Raw genomic sequence first — 22,626 nt, 5'->3', positions numbered from 1 at the left:
CTGTACCCAGCTCAGACCTGATGTTAGATCTCCCAGCCTTGGGAACAGGAAAGAAACCTGCCATAAGATTTCTGGGTTTTTGCATGCCACTTGTGCTCAAAACAGGTGGAGGCAAGCAGGCACTACCCTGATGAAAAAGTTTTGAAGTGCCTGCCCTGTTAAGGTTGCTTTGCAAGCTGGAAGATGCTGTACAGGACACTGTGCAGCTGTTCCCCTTGTCACTCTGCCCTTGCAGTGTGTGGGTATGAGTGTGTTTGCACTGGTGGGGAAAAGATGGAAATAGAAACCCCGTGGGGTGGGCTATGGTACAAATACCAGATTTGTGGTTGGTGTCTCCCAGTGTACTGAAGTCACTCCTGTAGCCATTGCTGTAATTAGCTGTGTGGGTTACATTAAAGCTAGCGTAGCAGAACTTAACCATGTGATACATACATACAGAACTCAGACACATGTGATAAATGGTTTCTATTCCTTGTTAATAACCAGTTATCAGCAGTGACAAAGGTTTGTCTTTTTGGTTTTTTTTTTCTGGTGACACAGTGTTATGGGTTGTAGTTGTATAGACCCCGGCTTTAGCACAGCCTTACTTCACACATGGAAAGAAACAAGAGAAGGGTTGGAGTTTTAGTGTATAACTGAGAGAAATTTCAGGAGGTAACTTGGTACCATTTCTGTTGCTAGTTACTGTGCATCTTGCTCTTTTTACAGTGAAATATAATTCCCTAAGAAAAATTCTTCCTACTTAACAATAACTTACCCTCTCCTGAGTTAGGAAGCCGTAAGTTTCCTTTAACTAAAGTCATATATCTTAGTGCAGTTGTTTGGGCATGGAGTTGTTTGGGTAGATGTTGGGAATAAATATATCAGTGCACCTAGAGGTGTTTACATTGCCTATGGATCACGTACTCTGCAGGAGTTTGTATTTCCTCTCCTGTAGCTGATAGTTGTCCTGTAGCCCTGTGTGCCAAGCAACCTTGGCCAAGTGTGGGGGCTCCCTGCCACTGTGAATTGGGGCAGTCTCCACTGGCTACTTAGAAAAGTGTTTTGCTGGACACTTCTGTCTGGAAAACGTCAAAGGCCAGTGGGGTTCCTCAAGAGTTAATGACTGCATGGTTGCTTCTCAAGTGGAGAGAATGATGATACAAAAAAAAAAAAAATACAGGTTTAGCAGCAACCTAAACACGTTGTGGAAAGAACTGTGTTCCTTAGGCACAGTACTGCCCATGCCTTTGAAGCTTTTGAATACCAGAATGAAGTATTGCAGTGTGCTACCCACGAACATAATTTGTGGGATGTGAGTCATTTGGTTTAACCCAGTTTATAATTTGAATAGATGGTACATGCTGGATAGCATTTTTCATTTAGTGGTGTGGCAACAGTCAGAACAACCTGTATTCAGTTCATTGAGATTCTTCTGTTTGCCACTGTCAAAGGAAAGAATACATTGACTTCTAAAACTAACATTTATTGAAGTTCAGAGGTCAAGTGATTACTTCATCTTGGAATGCCTTTAGGTCCAGGATCAAGAAGGACATTAATAAATAAATAATTTTTTTTGCTTACTCTGTGAAACAGTTGAGTGAAAGATAGGTATAAACCCATTGCTTTTTAGGAGATATAAGAAGGTCTAACTGAATGGAATCAGCAGAAACATGTACAAGTCACCAGTGTGCCTTGGCAGTCAAAAGGGGGAACCACATACTTGAGGGGTGCATCAAGCACAGCATCCCTAGCTGATCGAGAGAGGTGATTATCCCACCGCGTTCAGTTTTGGTACTGCCTCACCTTTAGTACTCTCTGCAGTTCTGGGCCCCACAGTTCTAGAAAGTCCTTCAGTGCATCTAGAGGGCAGCGACAAAACTGGTGACAGGGCTCAAAGGCACATCCTGTGAGGAGCAGCTAAAGACTTTGGGTTTCTCTAATCTGGCTGAGGGGCACTCTCATTGTTATCTACAGCTTTCGGAGGAGGGGAAGTGGAGAGAGAGGTGTGATCTCTTCTCCGTGGTATCCAGTGGTAGGAGGTGTGGGAATGCTTGAGAGCTGCACCAGGGGAGGTTCAGACTGGACATTAGGAAGCATTTCTTTACTGAGAGCGTGGTCCACCACTGGAACAGGTTTCCTAGACATGAGGTTGATGTCTGGAACCTGTCAGTGTTTAAGAGGATTTTGGACAATGCCCTTAATAGCATGCTTTAACTTTTTGTGAGCCCTGAAGTGATCAGGCAGTCGGACCATAAGATCATTGTAGGTCCCTTCCAGCTGGCATGTTCTGTTTTATTCTGTTCTGTTCTATTCTATAATACATTATGTAATTAAGATAAGAGCTGTGGCACTAATGGCTTCATGATGTAATGAGTTTAACAGGACATTTACTTGGATTCTAAAAATATTTGAGGCCACATTACCTAAAAACACAGTTAAAGCAGTGTTATATTAACCCAAATATATTGATATGTTAGTTACTTTTTCCCATGGTGACGTAATGCAGTGAGGTTAATTCTGGGTGCTCCTTTGCTTAAGGGTGATAAATCCTGTGCATTGTTTTAAAAATGTTAGCCTTTACCTGGGCTGCAGAATCAATGGAAAATAACTTGGGTGGCATAGAGGGTTGAATGGATCGTAAAAGTGTTTCAGTCTCTGTGAATGTAAAGAAAAATGTTCAAGCAGTGAACATGGACAACAGCCCCCACCAAACAGAGAAGTAATGTTGCTGTATGCTGGTGTTTATACGTTTGCACAGTGCAAAAGGTATCTCACATCTTCCATCAGCTGTGTAGGGGGAGGAGCACTGCTCTTCTAAGATAATGTTGATGTTTTGGTAAGTTTATGGTAATTAATCTCACAGATTTCTGACAGTGTGGTATTTCTTCTTTTTTGTTCAGATACCTTTGGGACTCTTGTTCTTCCAGTAGTGAGTATTTTTTTCATTTCCTCCTTCCTTAGAAAATGTTGACTCCCTGTAACTTGCCATCCGTTGGTGCCGATGATATATTTTGCATGTGATCCCAGTTATTTTCACAGTCTCAGATGAATGTATTTACTGACCAAATCAAGGATTTTTCAGATCAAATGCTGTGCATCTTGTTTGAAGTAATTACAGAATTTGGGAGCTGATTTCCAGCATCAACACAAACTATCATAAAACTTGAACACAGAAATTTGATTTGTGGCTTTTTTTACTGGCTGATAAGCTACATCTGTATTTTAGACACACCATGAAGGCTAATTACAGCTGAAAAAATTGTACAGAGCAACAGTTGAGAAATACTAAAATAAAAATACATTTATGTACAGTCTTTGTAAAGGTTTGGAAATGCAAATTCAGTAAAAGTACATAAAAAAACCCCAAAAGTGTGTCTTGAATTGTGTGTTGTGTATGAATCCTGAATTTGTGATCCTGGACGTTCATCTTGAAAACCCAATCTAAAGAGTTATGTACTTATATCAGGAAAAAAGTTTTACCAAAGTCATCCTTAAGTCTGGGTATCCTTTAATCCTGGGATTAAGTTCTGATCTCAAATAAACTGTCTCTGATTAAATAATCTGGAACTATTTGATAGATAGATAATCAATGACAATGAGCAGCTCAACATTATGAAAATTACTAGGTTGAAATACATCTCTATGAACTACAGCAAATGTAGAAAATTCCATTCATTAAAAAAAAACCTAAACAAGTGCCTTAATATAATCTGGGCAGGTCTTAAAATGTTCAAGCACCTAAAACTAGGCAGGGTACTTTCCTCCCTCTCTTGCTGCTATCTGAAGGATGAACTGACTCATTTTTTAACAGTAAGATTTTTTACTCATTTGTGTAGCCACAGTAGACTTAGGTTTTGTCCAAAGTGTAATTTGCTGGTAGCAGAAGGTGCGTGATGCGTTTCTGGATTCAGCCTCATCTTTTCCAGAGGAAACAGTAGCTGCTTTGTCTGACGTACTTGTGATGGTGGTTGGTGTAGTCAGAAGTATGTGAGATGGCCTTTTTCTCTCTTGTTTTAGGAGTGCCAAAATGGGGATAGTAATACCATTCATTTGGGATGTTTTGACTAAGATAAACTATTTTCGCAGCAAGTTCCTACTACTTAGTGTTAAAAGCTGCCTTGCTCATATTTGGGTTGAGAAATATTAGAAAAGGAGTTGGTGGGGCTGAAGTAGTTACTATTATTGTAGCAATGACCTTGTGGAAGTGTTATATTAGTGCAGTTTCTGGTAGCATAGATGTGCGAAACAGAAGGTGGGTTACATTGCACCTCAGCTGTCCTAATCCACTGCCATGGCCATGCAAACGTCATTGTGTCTGACCTTTGCATCAAGAAAGGTACAATAGGCAGTTTTGTTATGGTGTTTTGGGAAGGAAAGATCTTTTGAGATACAAAAAGTGTAAAAATCTAGGGAGGAACCCACGCAATCTATCAATATTTGTGATAGGAAAGAGATACAGGAAAATAGATGAGGTCTCTAAATTGCATTTACAGATTTTTAAAGAAGAAATCAAAGACAATAATTGCAAGCATGTTAAAATAATGCCATAAGTTCAGTTCACTGCAATGATGAAACAAAACAAGGTTATTTTTCACCATTTTGATTTTGAGTGATTATAATGTGTCCTGGAATTCTTGTAGTGAATCCTACATGCTTTTTAGGGATTACAGCTTCTTTAAGAAATACTAACATTCATAAATGAATATTTGAGGTAATAATAAGCTAATATTTGACAGATGCAGTAGCTAAGGCTGTAACATACTGCAGAATATTTGGTGTGGAATCTGGAGGGTGTTGAAATATGTGAATCATATGTTCTTGGCAATGTGTGTACAAAAACCTGCAGCTGAACAAAATGCAAAATCCATTTCAGTGTGAAGCTTTGGATTTATAAAATTAAATTTTAGATGCAGATTTTAAAGGGGCAGTGTCTTCTTCCCATGTCATCATAGGCCTGCTCATGGGTGAAAAAGAGCCTTTTTATTTTTCCCCCTTCTTGATTTTTTTTTTCCTGGCTTGTTTTTAAAAACAGAAAGTCAGCAGAGAGGAATAGAATTGTAGTTGATTCCTCTGTAGAGGTAAACACACAGAGAAGGAAATGTGTTCTCTACAGACATTTGCATCTACTTCATTTGTCACCCAGTGACATTTTCCCATGTTTGTGAATGCCTGTTACCTCACTGTGCGCTGTTAAAATGAGCTTTGACAGCAATTCAGCCTTTCTTTATAGGACTTGGTAGGATACTTTTGAAGTGCTGTGCCTGGTGAGTTAACAGCTGTAATTTTCATTACAGTGCAAGAGGAGTGCTTCAGTTCCATATGTTATGCTGAAAAATGCTAGCCTGTCTGCTTTAGTTGTCTTAACTTCAGAGGTTTTACTCCAGATTTACAGTTTTAACTCCAAACAGAAGCATGTGACTCTTAAGCTTTTCAGCAGGGCTGCTTGTTGGAATTAGCTGTGTTAAAACCCTTTCCTTTCTTCAAAGAGACGTTCTGGCAGTACAGAAGCCAGCATCTGGGCTGGGATGTCCCTGGGGTCAGTGGTTGTCTGTGAAGGCTCTGCTCAACTAAAATTCCAATGCGCTGCAGCATCTCTGCTTTAAGCCTTTCAACCCCTGTGACTGAGATTCCTCCCAGCTAACTTTAGGAAATGAAGCGATGCATCTGAATGATAAGCTCTGGATTTCTGCTGTGCACTGGAAAGACACGGAGAGAGAGAGAGAAAAGAAACCTGTGCATGATTACTCTGATCTTAATGTGGTCTAAATTTCCTTGCCAGTGATATCTGTCTTTTCTGCCTGTACTGTAGAATCCTTCAATGTCTGTCCAAAATAAGTTAACCATATATAATTTCTGTTCCTTCATTTCTTAAGATTTTGGGAAGAATAATTATTTTACTTTCTAAATGAGTCACAGTATGTGCTGTAATTATGAATCATTAAACTGAAATGGGACAGAATCTGTGAAGTTGCTCTTGAAAAACAGTACCTCACCTCATGAGATATTAATTCTGTGTTTGATTTTTCTACCCCAAAGGATATAAAGCTAAAGACTGTAAAAAAAACAAGTGCAAAGTTCTCTTACAGTCCTGCTCATCTTGCTTACACATACCTTCTTCAGATCTTTTATTTTTGGAAAATTTATTGGCAAAAAAGTGATGAAGAAGAGTATTAGCCCGTTATATCAAACCCAGGAAATTTCTAAACAACTGAAAAGAGAGACCACAATGTATGTATGTGTGAGACTGTGAATGGCATATGAATGCATAGATACTTGTTGAAAACCTGGAAATCTGTTGAATTAGATGGAAGTCTGTTGAAAACATGCTTCTGATAACATATTTTCAGGTAATTGTTGAAATAACGCATTAAAGCCATGGAAAAAAATCCTTTCTCTTTTTGAGAATATACATAAATTGACAAGTTTAGGTATATATTAGTTCTTTTTGTCAAATGTTTTTTAAATAACAGTATCTTCAAGAATATTTTTGATACCTAACAGAGAGTCACTATTTCTTTTTAAGCTGCCTCTGAACATTGCTTCTGGGAATTACGAATTACTGGTGGAAGGCCATGCTGATGGCCGGCGCATCTTCTCTAACCGGACCAGCTTGATGTACATGTCAAAGAGCAGCTCTGTATTCATCCAGACTGATAAATCTATGTATAAACCAGGACAAGATGTGCTCTTCCGGATTGTCACTGTCTACCCTGATCTTAAACCTTACAAGGTGTCTCTGAATATATATATCCGAGTAAGTGTCCACAGGAACATAGTGACATGTTGGAATGTGTCATATGTTCCAAATTTGTGAAAAACACAGACCATATGTATTGCTACCTAAATCTTGCTAGCAAGGCAACTCATATTTAACATGCAGCTTGACTTTTCTCCTAGGATCCTCGGAGGAAATTGATTCAGCAGTGGTTGATGGAGGAGGGTGATTTGGGTGTAGTTTCCAAAAAATTTCAGTTATCAATGAACCCTCCACTAGGAGACTGGTCCATAGAGGTTGAAGTGAACGTGAGTATTAACATTGCCAAATCACAGAGAGATTTATTTCTTCTGCTAGATGTGTATAAAATTGTGCTTACGTTGCTGAAGACAGTTGTAAACATGGCTCATGAGATGACCAAATCCTTCCCTCATGTCAAATATTGTGCAATATACTATGCAAAGATAATATGCAAACCTCACAAGATTGTCAGTAGTATATGGTTTTGTAGAGAAGGATACAAAAACCCACATACATACTTTATCCTAAGGTCTGTGTTTTGATTCCAGAGTAAAAATGTTATTAAAATAGTGAGGTGTTGTAATACTAATATAAAAGAAAGATCTCATGGAGTATAATTTTTTTTCTTTTTAAGTGAAATGCTCTTACGTTTATTTTGAAAGCAAATAAACAGAAATTTGCTGTGCCAGCTGTGCAGCCAGTCAAGTGTCTCAAGGGTTGAAGAACAAGACTATTTACTGATCTTTAGGGGTGTTTCAGTGATTCACAATGACTGATGAGTTACTGAGGAAAAAATAACTTTGTAAAACAGAAGGGGTGACTAGTAATACAGAACTGTTGCGTAACAAAACTGGAAGAGTCTGTGTTGGACGTTGCTATTGGCAGTAGTTCTCTCAGGCCAATCCTTCAAGCTGTGGAAGGATACACCATGGAACATGTTTCAAAAATAGCTGGAGGTTTAGCTGCTCAAAACTCTTGTGTGTCAGGTTTATTCAGCCTGCTTTTAAATACCTATAATTTGGGAACTGCATTTCCTATTTGGCTTGCAGTGGCTGTTCAGAGACATTTAGCAAGTATAAACAGGACTGCTTAATGTTACATAATGAGGGAGATGATGGGTAGAAAGGAGAAAAACTCACGTGATCATGTATTACTTGGGAGTAATATTTAACAGTACTGGTTATGTGTTTGATAGATTTCTGTAGGCTTAGGTTTGTGAGGGTGGTGCTCAAGTGAGTGTCAGAACTGGATTTTTCAAATACGTTGTCATGTGGGTGTGGAGTTGTTGCTGTTGTCTGTGATGGGAAAAATGTATTAAGTTGTTCCTGCGCTCCTCCCTGTGCTCTGCCACTCCTTCCCATCCCCTGACTGCTGTTCAGCAGCCTCTCAGTCACGCTGAAGCAGCTGCCATCAGGCTGAGATCTAAAGTGCAGTGGGGAAGTGACCCAAATTGAAAAGCATCTGTGTTTTTCTTTGCCTAGACCAGACCAGTTCACTGATCCAGCTGTCAAGCCATCCCCACTCACAGCTATTGTAGGTGCTTTTCAGAAGTTGGGGAAGTGTGGCTCAGACAGGGAAACGAAGGTTGGTGACAGTGGTGGGCTCCTTCAACAGCTCACTTGCCAAGCAAAAAAGTGGGATGTGCTGCTTGGGCTTTCTGCAAAGGCTTGAGTAATGGTGAAATTAGGAGATAATTGATGAAGGAACAGTGGCAGCTGTTTTCAGTATCTGAATGAGTGCCACTCCCTCCTGAAACAAAACCAAAAAGAAAAACAAATTGGAGAGTTGAAAGAAAAATGCCTTGTAAATTCATCTGTGCTAATGAAACAGCTGTGAGACAAGTGAAGGGAACCTTAATAGACTGTAGTTGATGGTATTCTAAATTTTAGCTATGCTACAGAAGGTTAATGATCCTGGAAAATATATGTCAGAGTGGGAATGTTTCTCCAGTCACGAGTAACAAGGAGAAAGTAAATAGGGAACGTTTTGTTCCTGTCTATTTCAACACAGAGCTAAAGGGCATCAGGTAAAGGAGGTAAAGAGTGATTTCAAAATGACTAAAACATCATAACTGAACTGCAGAACACAGCACTAGCAGTTACTGTGAATACTGAAAATTCAGGTGGGATCAAAAAGTGCCTGGACAAATTCACAGTACTCTCCATCGAGAACTGATAACTAAAAAGGCCTTAGGTGTCAGCTCAAGACACAGGGTCACTCCTGGCTACTGTGGTTGATGCAGTTCTCTAGGTGTTCTCTAACAGTTCATGATTGCCTTTTTGGGAGATGCATTCTAACAGTGCAGATTTCTGGAGTAGCTGAATACAAAGGAACCAAACCTGGGATAAAAGGAGATCAGGCTAAATGGTTCCTTTTGACATTTAAACTCTTTAAAATTAAAATCAAAATAGAGGACAAAAAGAAGAGTATATTTTATTCTAAAAAAGTTTTAGACATTGGTGTCCAGACAAACCTGGCTATTTTACAGTGCTTATCCTCTGGGAATAGAACAGCAACCCCAAGTCCCGCACAGAAATACTTATGTTTACTTTCAGGCCCTTTTTTGTTTACACCTGCTCCGCTTTAATTGTCAAATTCCATGTTGAATATAATGACAAAGCATTATGCATTATTTCTATAGCATGTGCCTACACAGCATCTTCATTGGATAAGGATATCATATGCAAGATACATTAAATGACTATTGCAATATTCACACTATTACATTAAGGCTGCCTAGTGTATTGTCTCACAGACCTATTTTTCTGATACTGTGTCAGCTATTGGATTAATGAGACCTGCAAGACACTTTTCAGAATAAAAGAAAATAACTTTTCTAATGGGAAACTCTACTTTATTCTCTTGATTGCAAGGGAGTTTATGCAGTGAAATACAAGATCATACGGGATGGGATTCAGTTTGAACATTAAGCTGTGTAGGTGTCTCTATGTTGGTGATATAGTGGAGATTTAGTTGGTGTTCAGTGAAAGCTAGTGAGTGAGTAGATGACTCCTGGTGGATATTCCTAGCTGTTACCTGGTTATTCCTTTCTCTTCTGCAGCAGTTCTGTTTTTCAAGGGGACATCCAGGTTTTATTGTGTCACATATAAAATTGCATAGATTCACCAATCTCTTCGTGATAACAGAGGTCACTGATAACTTAGATTTACTGCTAAGGAAGACTTAGTGTATGACTGGGATTTTTAATAGGTATGTCTACCTATCCTTAACTAGTACTGCCAGCTCTGGCTCTGCTTGATATTCAGCACAGCTTATGGATCTGTTCAGGCTTTAGGAACATCTTCATATGGCAAACCCAGACTGATCTCTGCATGACTTAGCTATCCTGATGCCATGACCTGAACTTTCTACTTAAATAGCCAGGCTTTCTTTCTCAGATTTCCCTCTTGTCTTTAAAGAGTTGTTAAATGATGAAATAAAATTTCCCTTCTTGTGATTACAGATCAGTTTTCAAGTGTACTGAGTTTTGATTTTTGGAAGTGCTGCCTCTGAATCCTGTTTTAAATCAGGTTTTGGCTGCTTGCTGCTGTTAAACATCCTGTAGTATTTTTTAATAAAAGTTCAGGTGTAAGTACAGCTGTTCCAGGAAAACTCAAGACAGAGTAATTAAAGTCTGGTTTCCAAGTCTCTACCTTGTATTTTAGTTGGATATCTTATATTTCCTGTTGCCGAAAGACTTCTAGTTGCTGAGTTTTAGTAGCATACACCTCCAACCAGAAGTTGTTTCTAGTTAAACAGCATTTTGTAATCTAATTTATGGAAGTTGTTATGTATAAATTTATTATCAAATATTGAAGAGTAGTAATGGTTCAGGTGCAACAAGGGCTTTCCAAAATATTTTTAAGAGTATTACTTTTTTTTTTTTTAAAGCTTCAGCTATAAAGCAACTTTCAGAATCAACCGGGAATGTTTATATACTTTACATATTGAAGTTTTTAGCTTTTGAGGTTTAATATATATTGCAGTGTATCTACAGTGAATTCTGTCATGTTTTACTGCTAGGTCAGTTATGGATTTCACATCTGATGCATTAAGTTTAATGTTGTATATATAATTGCTTAAAAATGTGTCACACTTCTTCAAAATCAGACTGTACATAAAACTTTTGGCATTGGCTGACTATTCAGTAGTTTGCAAATGTGCACAGATATTCAGTCAGGATCTGCTAGTGTAAATAGTGGTGACACTGGTGGGACTCTGTTTAGTTTCTGGAGACTGTGCTATTGAGTTTGAACAGAATTTCATTTTGGAGTTTGTTTCCTGCATGCAAAAACAAAGCATGGAAGTGATCATGAAGTGCTTCTGTTAGTCCTGTGTAGACAAAAATCTGTTTTATTTAGCTGCAAAGCTAAGGCGGAAGAGTGCTCCTGACAGGGCCTGTGAGACAATGAGGTAGCCCCAGGAATGCAGCTGGTGCCAGCACTGCGCTTTTCCAGGGCAAAACCCTGGACCACACCCAGAGTCTTTACCCATGCTCTAACAGCGATGCGTGTCAATGTCAGAAAGAAATAAGAAAGTGGACCCAGATCCGATTCATTCCAGGGACTTTCAATTGCCAAAGAAGAGAAATCTGTGCAGAACAGTTCCTGTGACCTCACTTTTGTTGGATCAGACTTAATGAATTAAAGCAGGGCGGTTCATCACAGCAGAGCAGAATCTAGACTGTAGTTGTTAGGGATTCTTGGATGTCAGGATCCACAGCGTCTAAGGCTCTCCTGCAGAAAAGCTCATCCTTATCATCCCAGAACGCTTCTGTGGATCTCTTTTTTGGCACTTTTTTCTTACTCTGGGCGATGGACACAGAATGCAATAGGTGTTCTGCAGTTTAAGAAATGATGATTTAGGGCAAAATGTTAGTCTAGAAGGGCGAGTGTACTTAAGAAGCAGGAGAAGGCATGGAAGACAAAACCTGTACTAGAATAAAGCAGCTCTGCAAAAAAAATGGAATAGGCATGGTGTTGTTTTCCTATCTTAAAGAAAACTCCTAAAAATCTCTCTGGGGTTGTGCATATATAACTAACTGACTGCTTGTCTGAAAAGCCACTGTTCCTGGAAACTGGTTTAACAACTTCCATTTCAGTATATTTGAACAATGTTTGCCAGAGAGACAGCCTTGCCCCAATGAATTAAAATGATAGAGTGGTTGAAGTGCTGTTACTTGTCCTACTTCAGACCAGCTTGGCTGAAAAGTGTGTTAGTGGGAGATGTGGCTTGGTATTCAAATCATCAAGATGACCAAGTAGGGTCTTTGCCTTTCCCTGAACCATGAAGCATGGCTTCATTTCTGTCACAAAGCTTGTCATTTTAGAGAAGATGCAGCCAGGAGTGCTAGTCTCACTGTAATCTCTTGTTTTCTACTACTTAACAGTTCTTAGTTTTTAATTGTAGGTTTTGTTGGGTTTTTTTTTTACTTCTAAGATAATGTGAAACAAAATTTTATTTTCAAGGGAGATGCTTTTCTACCATGCTATCTGGGGTAACATTTTGTTCAGGGTTTGCTTTATGGCAAGGGTCACATATATACTTAATACTGGAAATAAAAGCTGTACAGAGAGCAAGATGTGAGATGAATTCACTACAGGTCATTTTCCTAAGATACATGTTCCTGAGGTTACCTGATAGTAATCTGACTGTAGGCTGATACATGCATGTCAACGCTGTAGCATTTTGTGTTGCACGTATTATGATTTGCACAAATGTTGTGAAAATAGCTGGTTCTGCATGTATATTTTCAAACCTAGGAATGTAAATATGGCAGTCATTTTGGTGATCAGTGACTTAATAATGAAATTGGCAGCAGTCTGATTTTTACTTTGACAGGAGTATTTTGCTAGGAAATGTGTAAATATAGATGTATAAAGGGCTTGGTCTGTGATGCTTAACTTGCAAAGTTGTTGATCAGGTAACCAAAGTTTATAGTTGTTTCTAGCTTAGGTCCTGATCCTAGGGTTTTTTACCACAGGAGTTCTCAGTTTATCTTCTCTTGCCAAAAACAGTCATTCCTATCTGATGCATCTTGATGTACCCTGACAATTGGTTATCCATATTCATTCTTCTTTTCCCTCTTCAAGAAAATCAGGAAATAAGTGAAAAAATTAGAAAAATAGGAAAATAGAACACAAGTAACAGCACATTCTATAGGGTTTTTTATTTCTTTCCTTGATTTTAAGTAATAAATAGCTGAGACAAGAAGATATAACACAGGAGTATCTGCTGAAGTAAGTATGACTGTTTGCAGCCCCCTTTTGAGTAAATGTAGAATCATAAGATTATATGTGCTTTTGAAGTAGTCTAGTCCACTAGATAGACACTGTAGTAGCCTCTTGTTTGTAGAAGTTAAGATACGCTAACAAAGGTACTGCTGGTATGTCAGTCGGTTTATCATGATGACTGTGACTACTTATGCTAGGTGGTTTTATGCTAGCTAGCTCAGGTATTCAGTTTTTTTAAATACAGAAACCAGGCATATGTAGATGTCTGCAGACTGGAAGCTGCGCAAGCTGTTCATTAGATACACTTACGGTCTGCTTCACATGAGCTTCTGCGTCCTTCTGTTTTGCAAATGTATACTACTGGTCTCTACAGGAGCTGATAGTGATTGAGACATGATTTAAAATCACACCATGTGAGAAATTGTAGTTTAACTTGAATATGGGTGGGATTTGGCCAAGAAGGTATGTTAAATTTACTAATTTAACCACAATTGTATGTATTTTCTCATATGAATTTTTTTCAATAGGGTCAAGTTCATTATCAAAGATTTAAAGTGATGGAATATGGTAAGTGTTATTTAAGGGCATTTAGTAGTGATCAGAATCAGTAGTGATCCTCTATTAATTTATACTAGCTTCCCTTGGCTGGCATGAACATTTTAAATACTCACAAAAACTTTTAATTTCCAAATCTTTGGCTTCTCTGAGACTGACAAAAAATACCTTCTTATCAGCTGCCCTGTTTATCTCTGGTGGTTTTAATGATCCCAGAATATCTGTATAGTATGTGGTTGTGAAGCTTGCTGATGATTCTGTCAAAGCTGAATAAGCTAAATGTTTTATATTTCAGACTTACAAGCTTATGTGCAGGCTGCTTTTATGATGCTTTGTTCTCCTTTCAACAAAAAGTCGTAGTCTGGGAATTGGGTTAAAAATGCATCTTACCTTATATTAGGAAACTTAGGAAACTAGAAGTCTTTATCAAATTACATGTTCTACCCTTATTACTTAAAAAAAAAATCCTTCTGTGAATTTAATCCTTTCTGTAATTTTTTTTTTAGTTTTGCCAAAATTTGATGTCATGATAACAACACCCTTATACTACTCTTTGAGAGATGAAGATGTAACTGGTGTTGTCTCTGCAAGGTAAGTAAATCACTGATACTGTTGTCACCCTCACTCTTAAGAAACTTACTGCGGGTCTCTAAGTGTCAAAGTAAAACTTATATTTAGAACGCTAACAGAGCCCCATCTATTCAGAATTAGTTGGTTAGTATCCAACAAAATCCAACTGGATTTTGTTGTAACAAGGTTCAGTAGATCTTCAGATTTCTAGTAAGTTCTTTTGGTCTGGTAAGCACTTCTTGAGTATAGCTATACATTTTCAGCTACCTTATTTGAAAATCTTAAGTTTTTTGCTTGTAATATGTATTTTGATACTTTTTGCTTGTTCTTATAGTTCTTTTATGGTACTTTCTAATTTACCACATTCAGGTCTGTAGGTAGAGTAGCTAATTTTTATTAGACTACTTGGAAGATTAGGCAAACTTCTGTGAACATCCTTCTTGTTCTAATAAATCAACATTGTGGATTTTGAGTATGGGTTTCTCCTATCAAAATACCTATACCTGTAAATGGGTAAAGAATTAAAAGCTCTTGAGAAATTCAGAAGAGGCTTCAGTGTAGACTCTTGTGTAAACAATATTTTATTTTTCAGCTGAGCAAATATCTACACAAAAATTTACCATGCATTAATCTCAAAGAGAAATTAGTTTTATTTTTGAAGATGAGAGTCAGGTAGACCTACTTGATATATCTATCCAAGACCAACATAAAGGGTCTTTTGTGGGTTATCTAATGCCTGAAAATACATACCTTCTGAAGAAGCACTCCATTTATAAGTGAAATGCAGAAATGATTGTGTAGCAAGCTATTTAAATTAAATGTTTGAACTTTTAGAAAACACTTTGTTTTGTAGAATCCATGCAACCTGATATTATAAACTATCAAGGCTAGGTTGGATGGGGCCCTGAGCAACCTGATCTAATGGGTGGCATCCCTGTCCACGGCAAGGACCTTTAAGATCCCTTTCATCTCAAACCATTCTATGATTCTGTGAATCTCCTAAGGGGGAATTTTAAAAAACCGTTTCCCTTGCCTTTTTTTTCCCCCATTCTGCTTTGCTTTTGGAATCCACTATATGCCAGGTAATATTTGGTTTCTTAAGTTGTTCCACAGGATCCTTCCACAGGATACTTGACTCTTTCATTTGGTATACTCATAAAGTATTTGAAAGTGTACCTGGCTGCTGCAATAAATTCATACTTAGACAGCAGTGAATCACCTGAGATTGAATCCCAGCAGTGACAAAGTTTTCCTGATTCATCGTAATTATTCATAGAGAATGACTTCATTCCTGGTGACTGTTTTTATAGACATAACGCTTATTTATACCAAGAGTTTTTACTCCCCTTACACTTGCAGATGTCATAAAACCCTTTTTCTTCTCTGGAGTATTATTAGATTAAGTACAGGGATGCCGCCCAATGGCAGTATCATTTCAAGGTTAATGGAAACTTATGACTATAATTAGGTCTGATTAGAAAGACTGAGTTCAAATACAAGACAGTGTTATCAGAGTTATTCCTGTAACTATGCTGTTTGATTTTTCTTTCTGTCTGCTTTTCAGCTTTGATATTACTTAAGTGGCTGCATAATGATTTAAAGTACTTTAAAGTTATCACACCTGCATGTATTACTGCTGAGGACTGGAATGATTGTAGGTGTCCTGTCTGTCCCTATGTCATTCCTCTCTGCCCTCACTTCTCTGTTGCAATGTGAAAATGTCATGGTTTCTCTTAAGTATGACTTGGAAACATTTATACAAAATTTTTATTTCATGGCTGCTCAGTGACTGCAGGTTGCTACTGTCATCCTAAGAAGGGAGTAAGTTACAGTTTTCAGATTTGCCCCAGCTGGACATTGTTTGCAATAATTTCTTGAGACTGTGACTACTAAATAATTAGTAATAATTATTAACAAATATCTGGAAATATCTCATTTCATGTTAGCAGTATCTGGTAAACAAAATACTTACACTTCCCACATCCCATTTTAACTCTACTGCATATTAGTTATGATGCTACATCAGTGTTCTATTCAATAACTTGCTTCCAGCTTTTAGCTTAGGATAGTTAACTTTTGTACATTGTACAGCCCATAATAATTTTAATAGGTTTGTACAGCTTGTGTGCAGGAAAGAGAAGCACTGTGTATCTTTTCCAGGTTTTGGGCTTCCATCTTTAGTGTTGATAAACTGGTCTCAGTGTTGCAAACTCCATGTTTCAAAGGAAAAATGTGTTCTAGCCATTTTTTGAGGCCAGAGATTAGTATTTTAGTAGGATCTTTTGCCTTGAGAGCTCTTCAGGAGCCCAGGCCCTGGAGGGTGGTGCAGTGTTGTTTGACTTTGCCTGTTGTGTTTCAGGTACACGTATGGAAAGCCAGTAAAGGGAACTGTAACAGTCACTTGCCTTTCTGTCTCTTACTGGACAAACAAGAGAAATATAACAACAACAATGGAGGTGAGTCATCTCTTAGCAGTTTGTTTAAATGTGTGTCCTGTTGTGGTTTAAGTGACACCTGGGACCATTCCTGAGTGCCAAGTTCAGCTGGCATGGTCTGTGGAGTGACTTGCATGGAGAGTGTTAAACTCTCTTTAATTTCCAGCCTAAAGCATGTACATTCAGACTGCTTGTTGAGAATGATTCTTGGCACCTGTGCTCCCTTTGCCTGTGCCTAGAAGTTATTTTGGAGAGTACCAGTTGACCCTGGTAAAAAAATTCTCCAGGAGCCACATAGGTGCTGGAGGACTCATACTAAGGATTGCTCCCTGGCCGTGTGCCGCCGCACACTGAGCTCTGTGTCACAAGGCCAGAGGAGAACGCTCCAAGTGTCTAGGTGGAGCTCTAGCATGGTAGAAACCAAAGCATTTTGCCTACTAATTGCCAGCAATTACATTTGAGCTGCTGCAGTAATTGTAACCTGAAGTGTGAAATTTAAAACGACATACAGTTTCAATCTGAGCACTTAAAAGAGGTGATAGATTAATTGCATTCTTTTTGAAAAATCAGATATTTTACTTTTGAGATGTGGACTGTGTTTAAAAAAGGTTAAAGTTTTGCTACATGAGGTGACTGTAATTTTCTGTTTGCTGACTTTAGCCGTTGTCTGACTTCCGTGCCTTCAGCAGCACTTAGTCTACAGAAACTCTGAGCTCAGATGCTGAATAGGGTGTACCCCTCTTCTCAGGCAGGAACTTGTTCATTGAATTTTTCTCTAAAGCTTAGGTACCATGGCGCTAGCCATGTAGAAATGGATAATTCTAGAAATTAGGAAAAAAAAATTAACTTTTTCCATAAAGTATTGTTGCCTCTAAAGAAGTAGTGAACTTCTACTGGATTCAATAAAAAGGTTGCTGACAGCAAAAAAATAAAGGGTCAGCATTCATAGTTTTCTGGTGTTGACACTCCAAAATTTGTATATGGAGAGAGCTACAGGGCTTAACCAGAAATAAGCTATTGTAGACAGAAGGGTGCCCCTTGGCTTTTCTGGCTCAACAATTATTTTTTCCAACATTGCAGATAAATGGATCTGTGAATGTAACCTGTAACAAGCTTATGTTGCAAAACTTGAATGCTGAGCAGTCGTGGCACCAAGGTGACAGCGATTACATAGAGCCGATAGAAATGATCGCAGTGGTGACTGAGTCACTCACAGGTATGTGGCTGTGTGAGGTCTGCTGAGGGAAATCCAGAGTAGGTGGGGCTGGAAGGCCTTACTGCTGTGTGGAAGAGCTTGGAGCACTAGAAAAGTATCACGTACTGATGTCAGCACAAACCATCCACATGCAGATATATTATCTGAGCATTGCTTGCCTAGAAATTAAATAGTTTAACCAGCTGTTAACTCAGTTGAATAGAGTTCTATGCTAAATGATTGATTAAATAGCCAAGAAATACATTCTGATGAGAGCTTAAAGTCAGTAACTGATCCTTTTTGATGAGAAGAGCAGGCATAAAGAATTGCTAGCATTAGCCTGAATTTTACAAATTTAGGTTTAATCATAAACTTGCCTGACTTTGGGTATTTGTAAGCCACATTAGTAGAAAGAGTTCCCTGGTCCTATGTTGTCCACAGTCTAATCCCTTCTAGATGGACTGATTTGCAAACTGAGGGGCTTTTGTGAGTTCATGTTCCACTGCACCTTGCACATTAGAAAAAAAAACCGTATACAAAATTTCTGCCTGTCCCTGAAACTAGATTTCATTACAGACTTTCTGTAGAAACTCTGGCAAGGTGAAGCTGGCTGATTTGGGATTTAGTAAGTTCCTTCCTTGTGTCATTCTGACATAGCCTTATAGTTCTAGCAGGCAGTACCAGAACATATACCACCTTTGTACTGATGTTCAGCTAGAAGGATGAAGAATGATAGGAGTGGAAATGGGGAAACATAGGATAGAATTATTTCAAACTCGGGGAATAAATTGTATTGCTGCTAAAGTAATATATGTGTTAAGTGCATGTTATCTAAACACATACAATTATTCTACAGGAATCTCCCAAAATTCAAGTACCATCATATTTCCAAAGCAAAGTGACTATTTTATTGAATTTCTAGACTACTCCAGAGTTATAAAGCCTTCTCTGAACTTCATAGCTACTGTAAGTTCTCTTGTTTATCATCTTGATTATCATCTGTGGATAAGAAAATGTGACTTCTCCTCTATGCTTATATGGCAAGGTTTGCCTTGGATTTTTAAGTGTAATTTACAGATTGGTTTTCAAATTCCTTCTTTTTTTCACAATACATATCAGCAAATAGTAAATTTGGAGGCATTTGCTCTAGAAAAGGGTAAAGTGGCAAGGAATGCTGTAGTCTTGGCAGGATATATGTGAGTATAGTTTCTCAGCATTCTCATGGAAGAGAAATCTTCCCTAGCTGGTTCTTTTCCATTAGGTGACTGTGCTTTGAAACAGCAGATTAGTTATTGAGTTCCAAACCTTTTTATGTCTAACTCTGTGTATGTTTATATATATACACACAGAGACACACAAATATATACTTTATATAGTGCATTTATCTACTTCAGCAGCTTTTACATAATTCAGTTAAAACTCGTCGAACCACATTGCTCTCAAGTGAAGGTGTTCTTTCTGCCTCCTGTCCCTTTTCATGCCAGCTGCAGTCCACTCATAGAAGTATTTCGTGTTCTTCATTCTGTCCCTCATCTGCATTCAATATTTGTACATTTTGCAGAGGTTGCAGATTGTATCACTGCATTTTGCTTGAAAATCCATTTTACAATTCTTGAGCTTTTACTGTATAGAAGTGAGACCTAAATAGCAGTGATTTAGGCTGAATATACTCTTCCAGAGTAGATTCAAGAGTAGGCTCAAGGTGTAGCTTTATGCTCACCTGATCATTTGGGCTTTTGGGTTTTGTGCTTTTCATTTTCCTTGACAGTATCCCAGTTTGAATCCACCTGTTTTTTTCTCCTCTTCCAAAGATTACTTGAGTGAGAGACAGCTGAGGCATCTGGCAAGTCTTGCAGCTGGCAGACAGGAAAGTATCAGTTATGCTCCCAAAGAAGTGTGAATGAGCAGCTGCTGCTGTTACTGATAAGTGGAGACCTGCATATGGTCTTCAGAGAGAGAATAGGAAAATCATGGCTGAGGAGGAGAGGTAGTGCAGTGACATCTATGGACTGAAAAGGGAAACATCAGTGCTTTTAAATGTAAAAGTTGATTTTTTTGGTGGTGTATAGTTCAGAATAAGAATGATTTTACTGGATGAAAATCTGCTTGAATGTGGGCATAAAGGTTGTAAGTTGCAGTGCTGATTGATGTATGATGAAGAGGTTGCACACTGTTGATTTTCGGCCTGGTTTCAGTCTTCAACTCATTTGATGAATTCATAAACACATCTGACGCAGCACCAGCTCTGCTCATCTGACTCCTTTTCCCACATGATGTAAATGTTAGGTTGCCCTTTCTTGTGGTGGTGATAAAGTTATGTATTCAGACTGTAGGTGGGATATGTATAATTTACCTGAGACACAAACATTTTCAACTACAAGAGTAATTGGGAGAGCTGAAGTGCGTCACGTCTCCTTTCAGTTCCATCTTACTCTTTATTCCCTGGGGTTATGAATAATTTTGTTCTTGCCTGACTTGCCTACTTGCAGTGTTTATAGGGAGCAAAAATAAAGCTATTGATGTGTGAGAAGTCTGAGGATACCTTATTTTTCTTGATATGATGTGAGTGCAAATATATTGTTATATGCTATGTGTTGTGCATTTTAGCTTTACCCTTTTTCGATGGGTTTGATAAGTGTTTTCTTTCTTTTTGTTTAGCTAAAGGTGTCACGTTCTGATAGCAACCAGCTGACAGCTGATGAGAGGCAGAATCTTGTAACAATCACTGCTCAACAGTCAGACCTGCTTTTCCATCACTCTTCACTTTCTCATCTGGAAAATGAGGCAACAGAGGAGAGAAATCTGACAGTCCATGTCCTGAACTACACAGTCCCAGAAAATGGAGTAATTGATGTTGAGTTTCCAATCCTGTCTGATACAAAAACTCTGAGAGTTCAGGTAATGCTTTGTAACATGCTGCTTTGGAGTGTTGCCACACTAAATTGTGTGAGCCAGGATCAGTGATATGCTGTCCTGGTATCTGCAATAGCTGACATGTCACCTATTGTTATTTTTGTTACTTCATATTTTATATATGTTACAGCTGGAAAGAGACTGATGGATCTTGTCAAATGGGAACTAAGATATCAAAAGAGAAAAACCCAGACACCCAAAGCAAGCATAAAGTGGTCTTTTACTATGGGTGCCGTGCTCTTGTAAACAGTACAACATACATGAACACCACGGATTTTGCTGTTTTGTTAAGAGGTTTTTTTTTTGCACTGTCTCACAGGCAGAGTTCCTCAGCAGTAAGACTGACATAGGTGTTTATGACGTGTTCAGTTCCCCCAGTCAGACTTATCTCCAGGTTAAAAAAAAGAGCCAGGATATAAAGGTACAGTCTGAGACAAAACTTGCCATGATAAAAACGAAGTTACTCATTGTTTTTCCATACTCATCCATATGAATAATGTGCTTTTCCTAGGCTGGGAAGCCTTTTGAGCTGAGTATTGCAAGCAACAAGCCAGTTAGAGAGTACCACTATCTGGTAAGTTACTGGTTTTACATATGGGGACAATCCAAGGTGACTTTTACCAACTTGAGAAATACTCCAGTGAGTGGAATGTGATTAAACATTAGAGAGATTCAGCATTTTTTAATTGTCCTTTGTGAAAGAGGAGGCTCAAAAAACTTCCTTTCCACTAGGATGGTACTTTATGAAAGAGAGCTCTATTTTTCTACCTAGGAGGAATGCCCCTGGCACTGTAAGGAGGTGCTTCTGGAAAAAGTGCTTCTCTGATCTGGGTGTTGGGTTATTTCTGCTTGCAGATGTGAGATAAGGCACAACTGTGAGAACAATACTGTTTCTGACTGTGCAGAGCACCTGCAGTGGGAGAAGGGACTAGGATGTCCCAGGAGCAGCCCAGACTGTGGCTTTGTCAGCAGATCCTGCAGATGCAGGTGGAAGCAGGGGCCTGGTGGAGCCCGTATGCAGATTCGGGGCTGTCAGGCTGAGCGTGTGGGTACAGGGTGAGAAGAGCTGCCTGCTGAGGAAACAGATGGTTGAGTGGAGATAGTGGCATTGTTAACAAGGGAAATTCACAGGAAGCATTTTAAAATAAATGTCTTGGGTAGTGGCCTGTTTAATTGCTCAGCTGCTCTACTGTATCTTCCAGTATCTGAATGGAAAGATTTATTACATATACCATCATAAGTTTCCTATCCTGTCTTTAACATGTGCCTGTCTTGTTCACAGTCTGCATCTTAGTGACCATGTTAGCTATATTCTTTTTCTTTCACAGACTTTAACAGTAAACTGAATTAGGAAAACCTATATACAAATACATGTAAAATTTGGGCATTCTGATGTATTTTCTAGAATAGAAACACTCTCTAGAAGGTTTAATATAAATCAGGTCTATGCAACCAAAGGCAAGGAACTGCCTTTCATCTCTCCGTCTTTATTAGTAAGTCTATGTAGGAACAAATTTAGAGTGAAAAATGGTTGCTGTGGATCTGAAATCCAGGTATTTTGAGGTAGCTTCATACTAGCTCTAATCTGATCTGTTAAAATGAATGCCTGCTTTTAACTGGAGCGATTACTAGACCCCAGTTCACACTCTCCGTGAGGCAAACCAAAGTGTTCTAAGTAGGATGTTTTGGAGGTTTGCTTTTAAAACTATATGTCTGATCCAAACTCAAATGCTGTTACAGATGACCCACATGAGCCAACCCTATTACTGTTGTATTTTTATGTTCTCATAGCATATGTGTACACTTGTTGTAGTTCTTTACTTGTCCGTAGTGATACAGGAATTAAAACACAGAAAAAGAATTATCATTATTAAAAGAAATCTATTATTTAAATATTATATTACCTACCATGCCCATTTTCACAGAACTGGTCTACCACTTAGTAAAAAAAACCCAATGAATCACAGCTATGTGTCTCCAGCAGCTACTTGTAGAAAGAATTGTTGA

General features: G+C 38.5%; 1 protein-coding gene across 3 annotated transcripts in view; it reads left to right on the top strand.

Moving 5' to 3' along the window:
* Positions 1–22,626, top strand: part of LOC121672882 (CD109 antigen-like) — a 70,687-nt gene that overhangs the window by 12,167 nt on the left and 35,894 nt on the right. For 2 of the 3 annotated variants that reach the window (XM_042045782.1, XM_042045781.1), the window contains exons 3-13: positions 2,883–2,911; positions 6,506–6,736; positions 6,880–7,005; positions 13,479–13,518; positions 14,013–14,097; positions 16,436–16,532; positions 17,592–17,727; positions 18,563–18,672; positions 20,365–20,604; positions 20,939–21,040; positions 21,131–21,193. In XM_042045782.1, the coding sequence (XP_041901716.1) occupies positions 2,883–2,911; positions 6,506–6,736; positions 6,880–7,005; positions 13,479–13,518; positions 14,013–14,097; positions 16,436–16,532; positions 17,592–17,727; positions 18,563–18,672; positions 20,365–20,604; positions 20,939–21,040; positions 21,131–21,193 (1,259 nt within the window). The remainder of the gene's footprint in view (positions 1–2,882; positions 2,912–6,505; positions 6,737–6,879; positions 7,006–13,478; positions 13,519–14,012; positions 14,098–16,435; positions 16,533–17,591; positions 17,728–18,562; positions 18,673–20,364; positions 20,605–20,938; positions 21,041–21,130; positions 21,194–22,626) is intronic. The other variant, XM_042045783.1, reaches the window with a different exon arrangement.

The sequence above is a fragment of the Corvus kubaryi genome, unplaced genomic scaffold (genome assembly GCF_017639235.1).
Source record: "Corvus kubaryi isolate FWS band 111438036 unplaced genomic scaffold, C.kubaryi_AGA036_p1.0 65025, whole genome shotgun sequence".
Lineage (NCBI taxonomy): Eukaryota > Metazoa > Chordata > Aves > Passeriformes > Corvidae > Corvus > Corvus kubaryi.
Note: the sequence above shows the minus strand (reverse complement) of the source record. Positions and strands in the feature narration are given on the sequence as shown.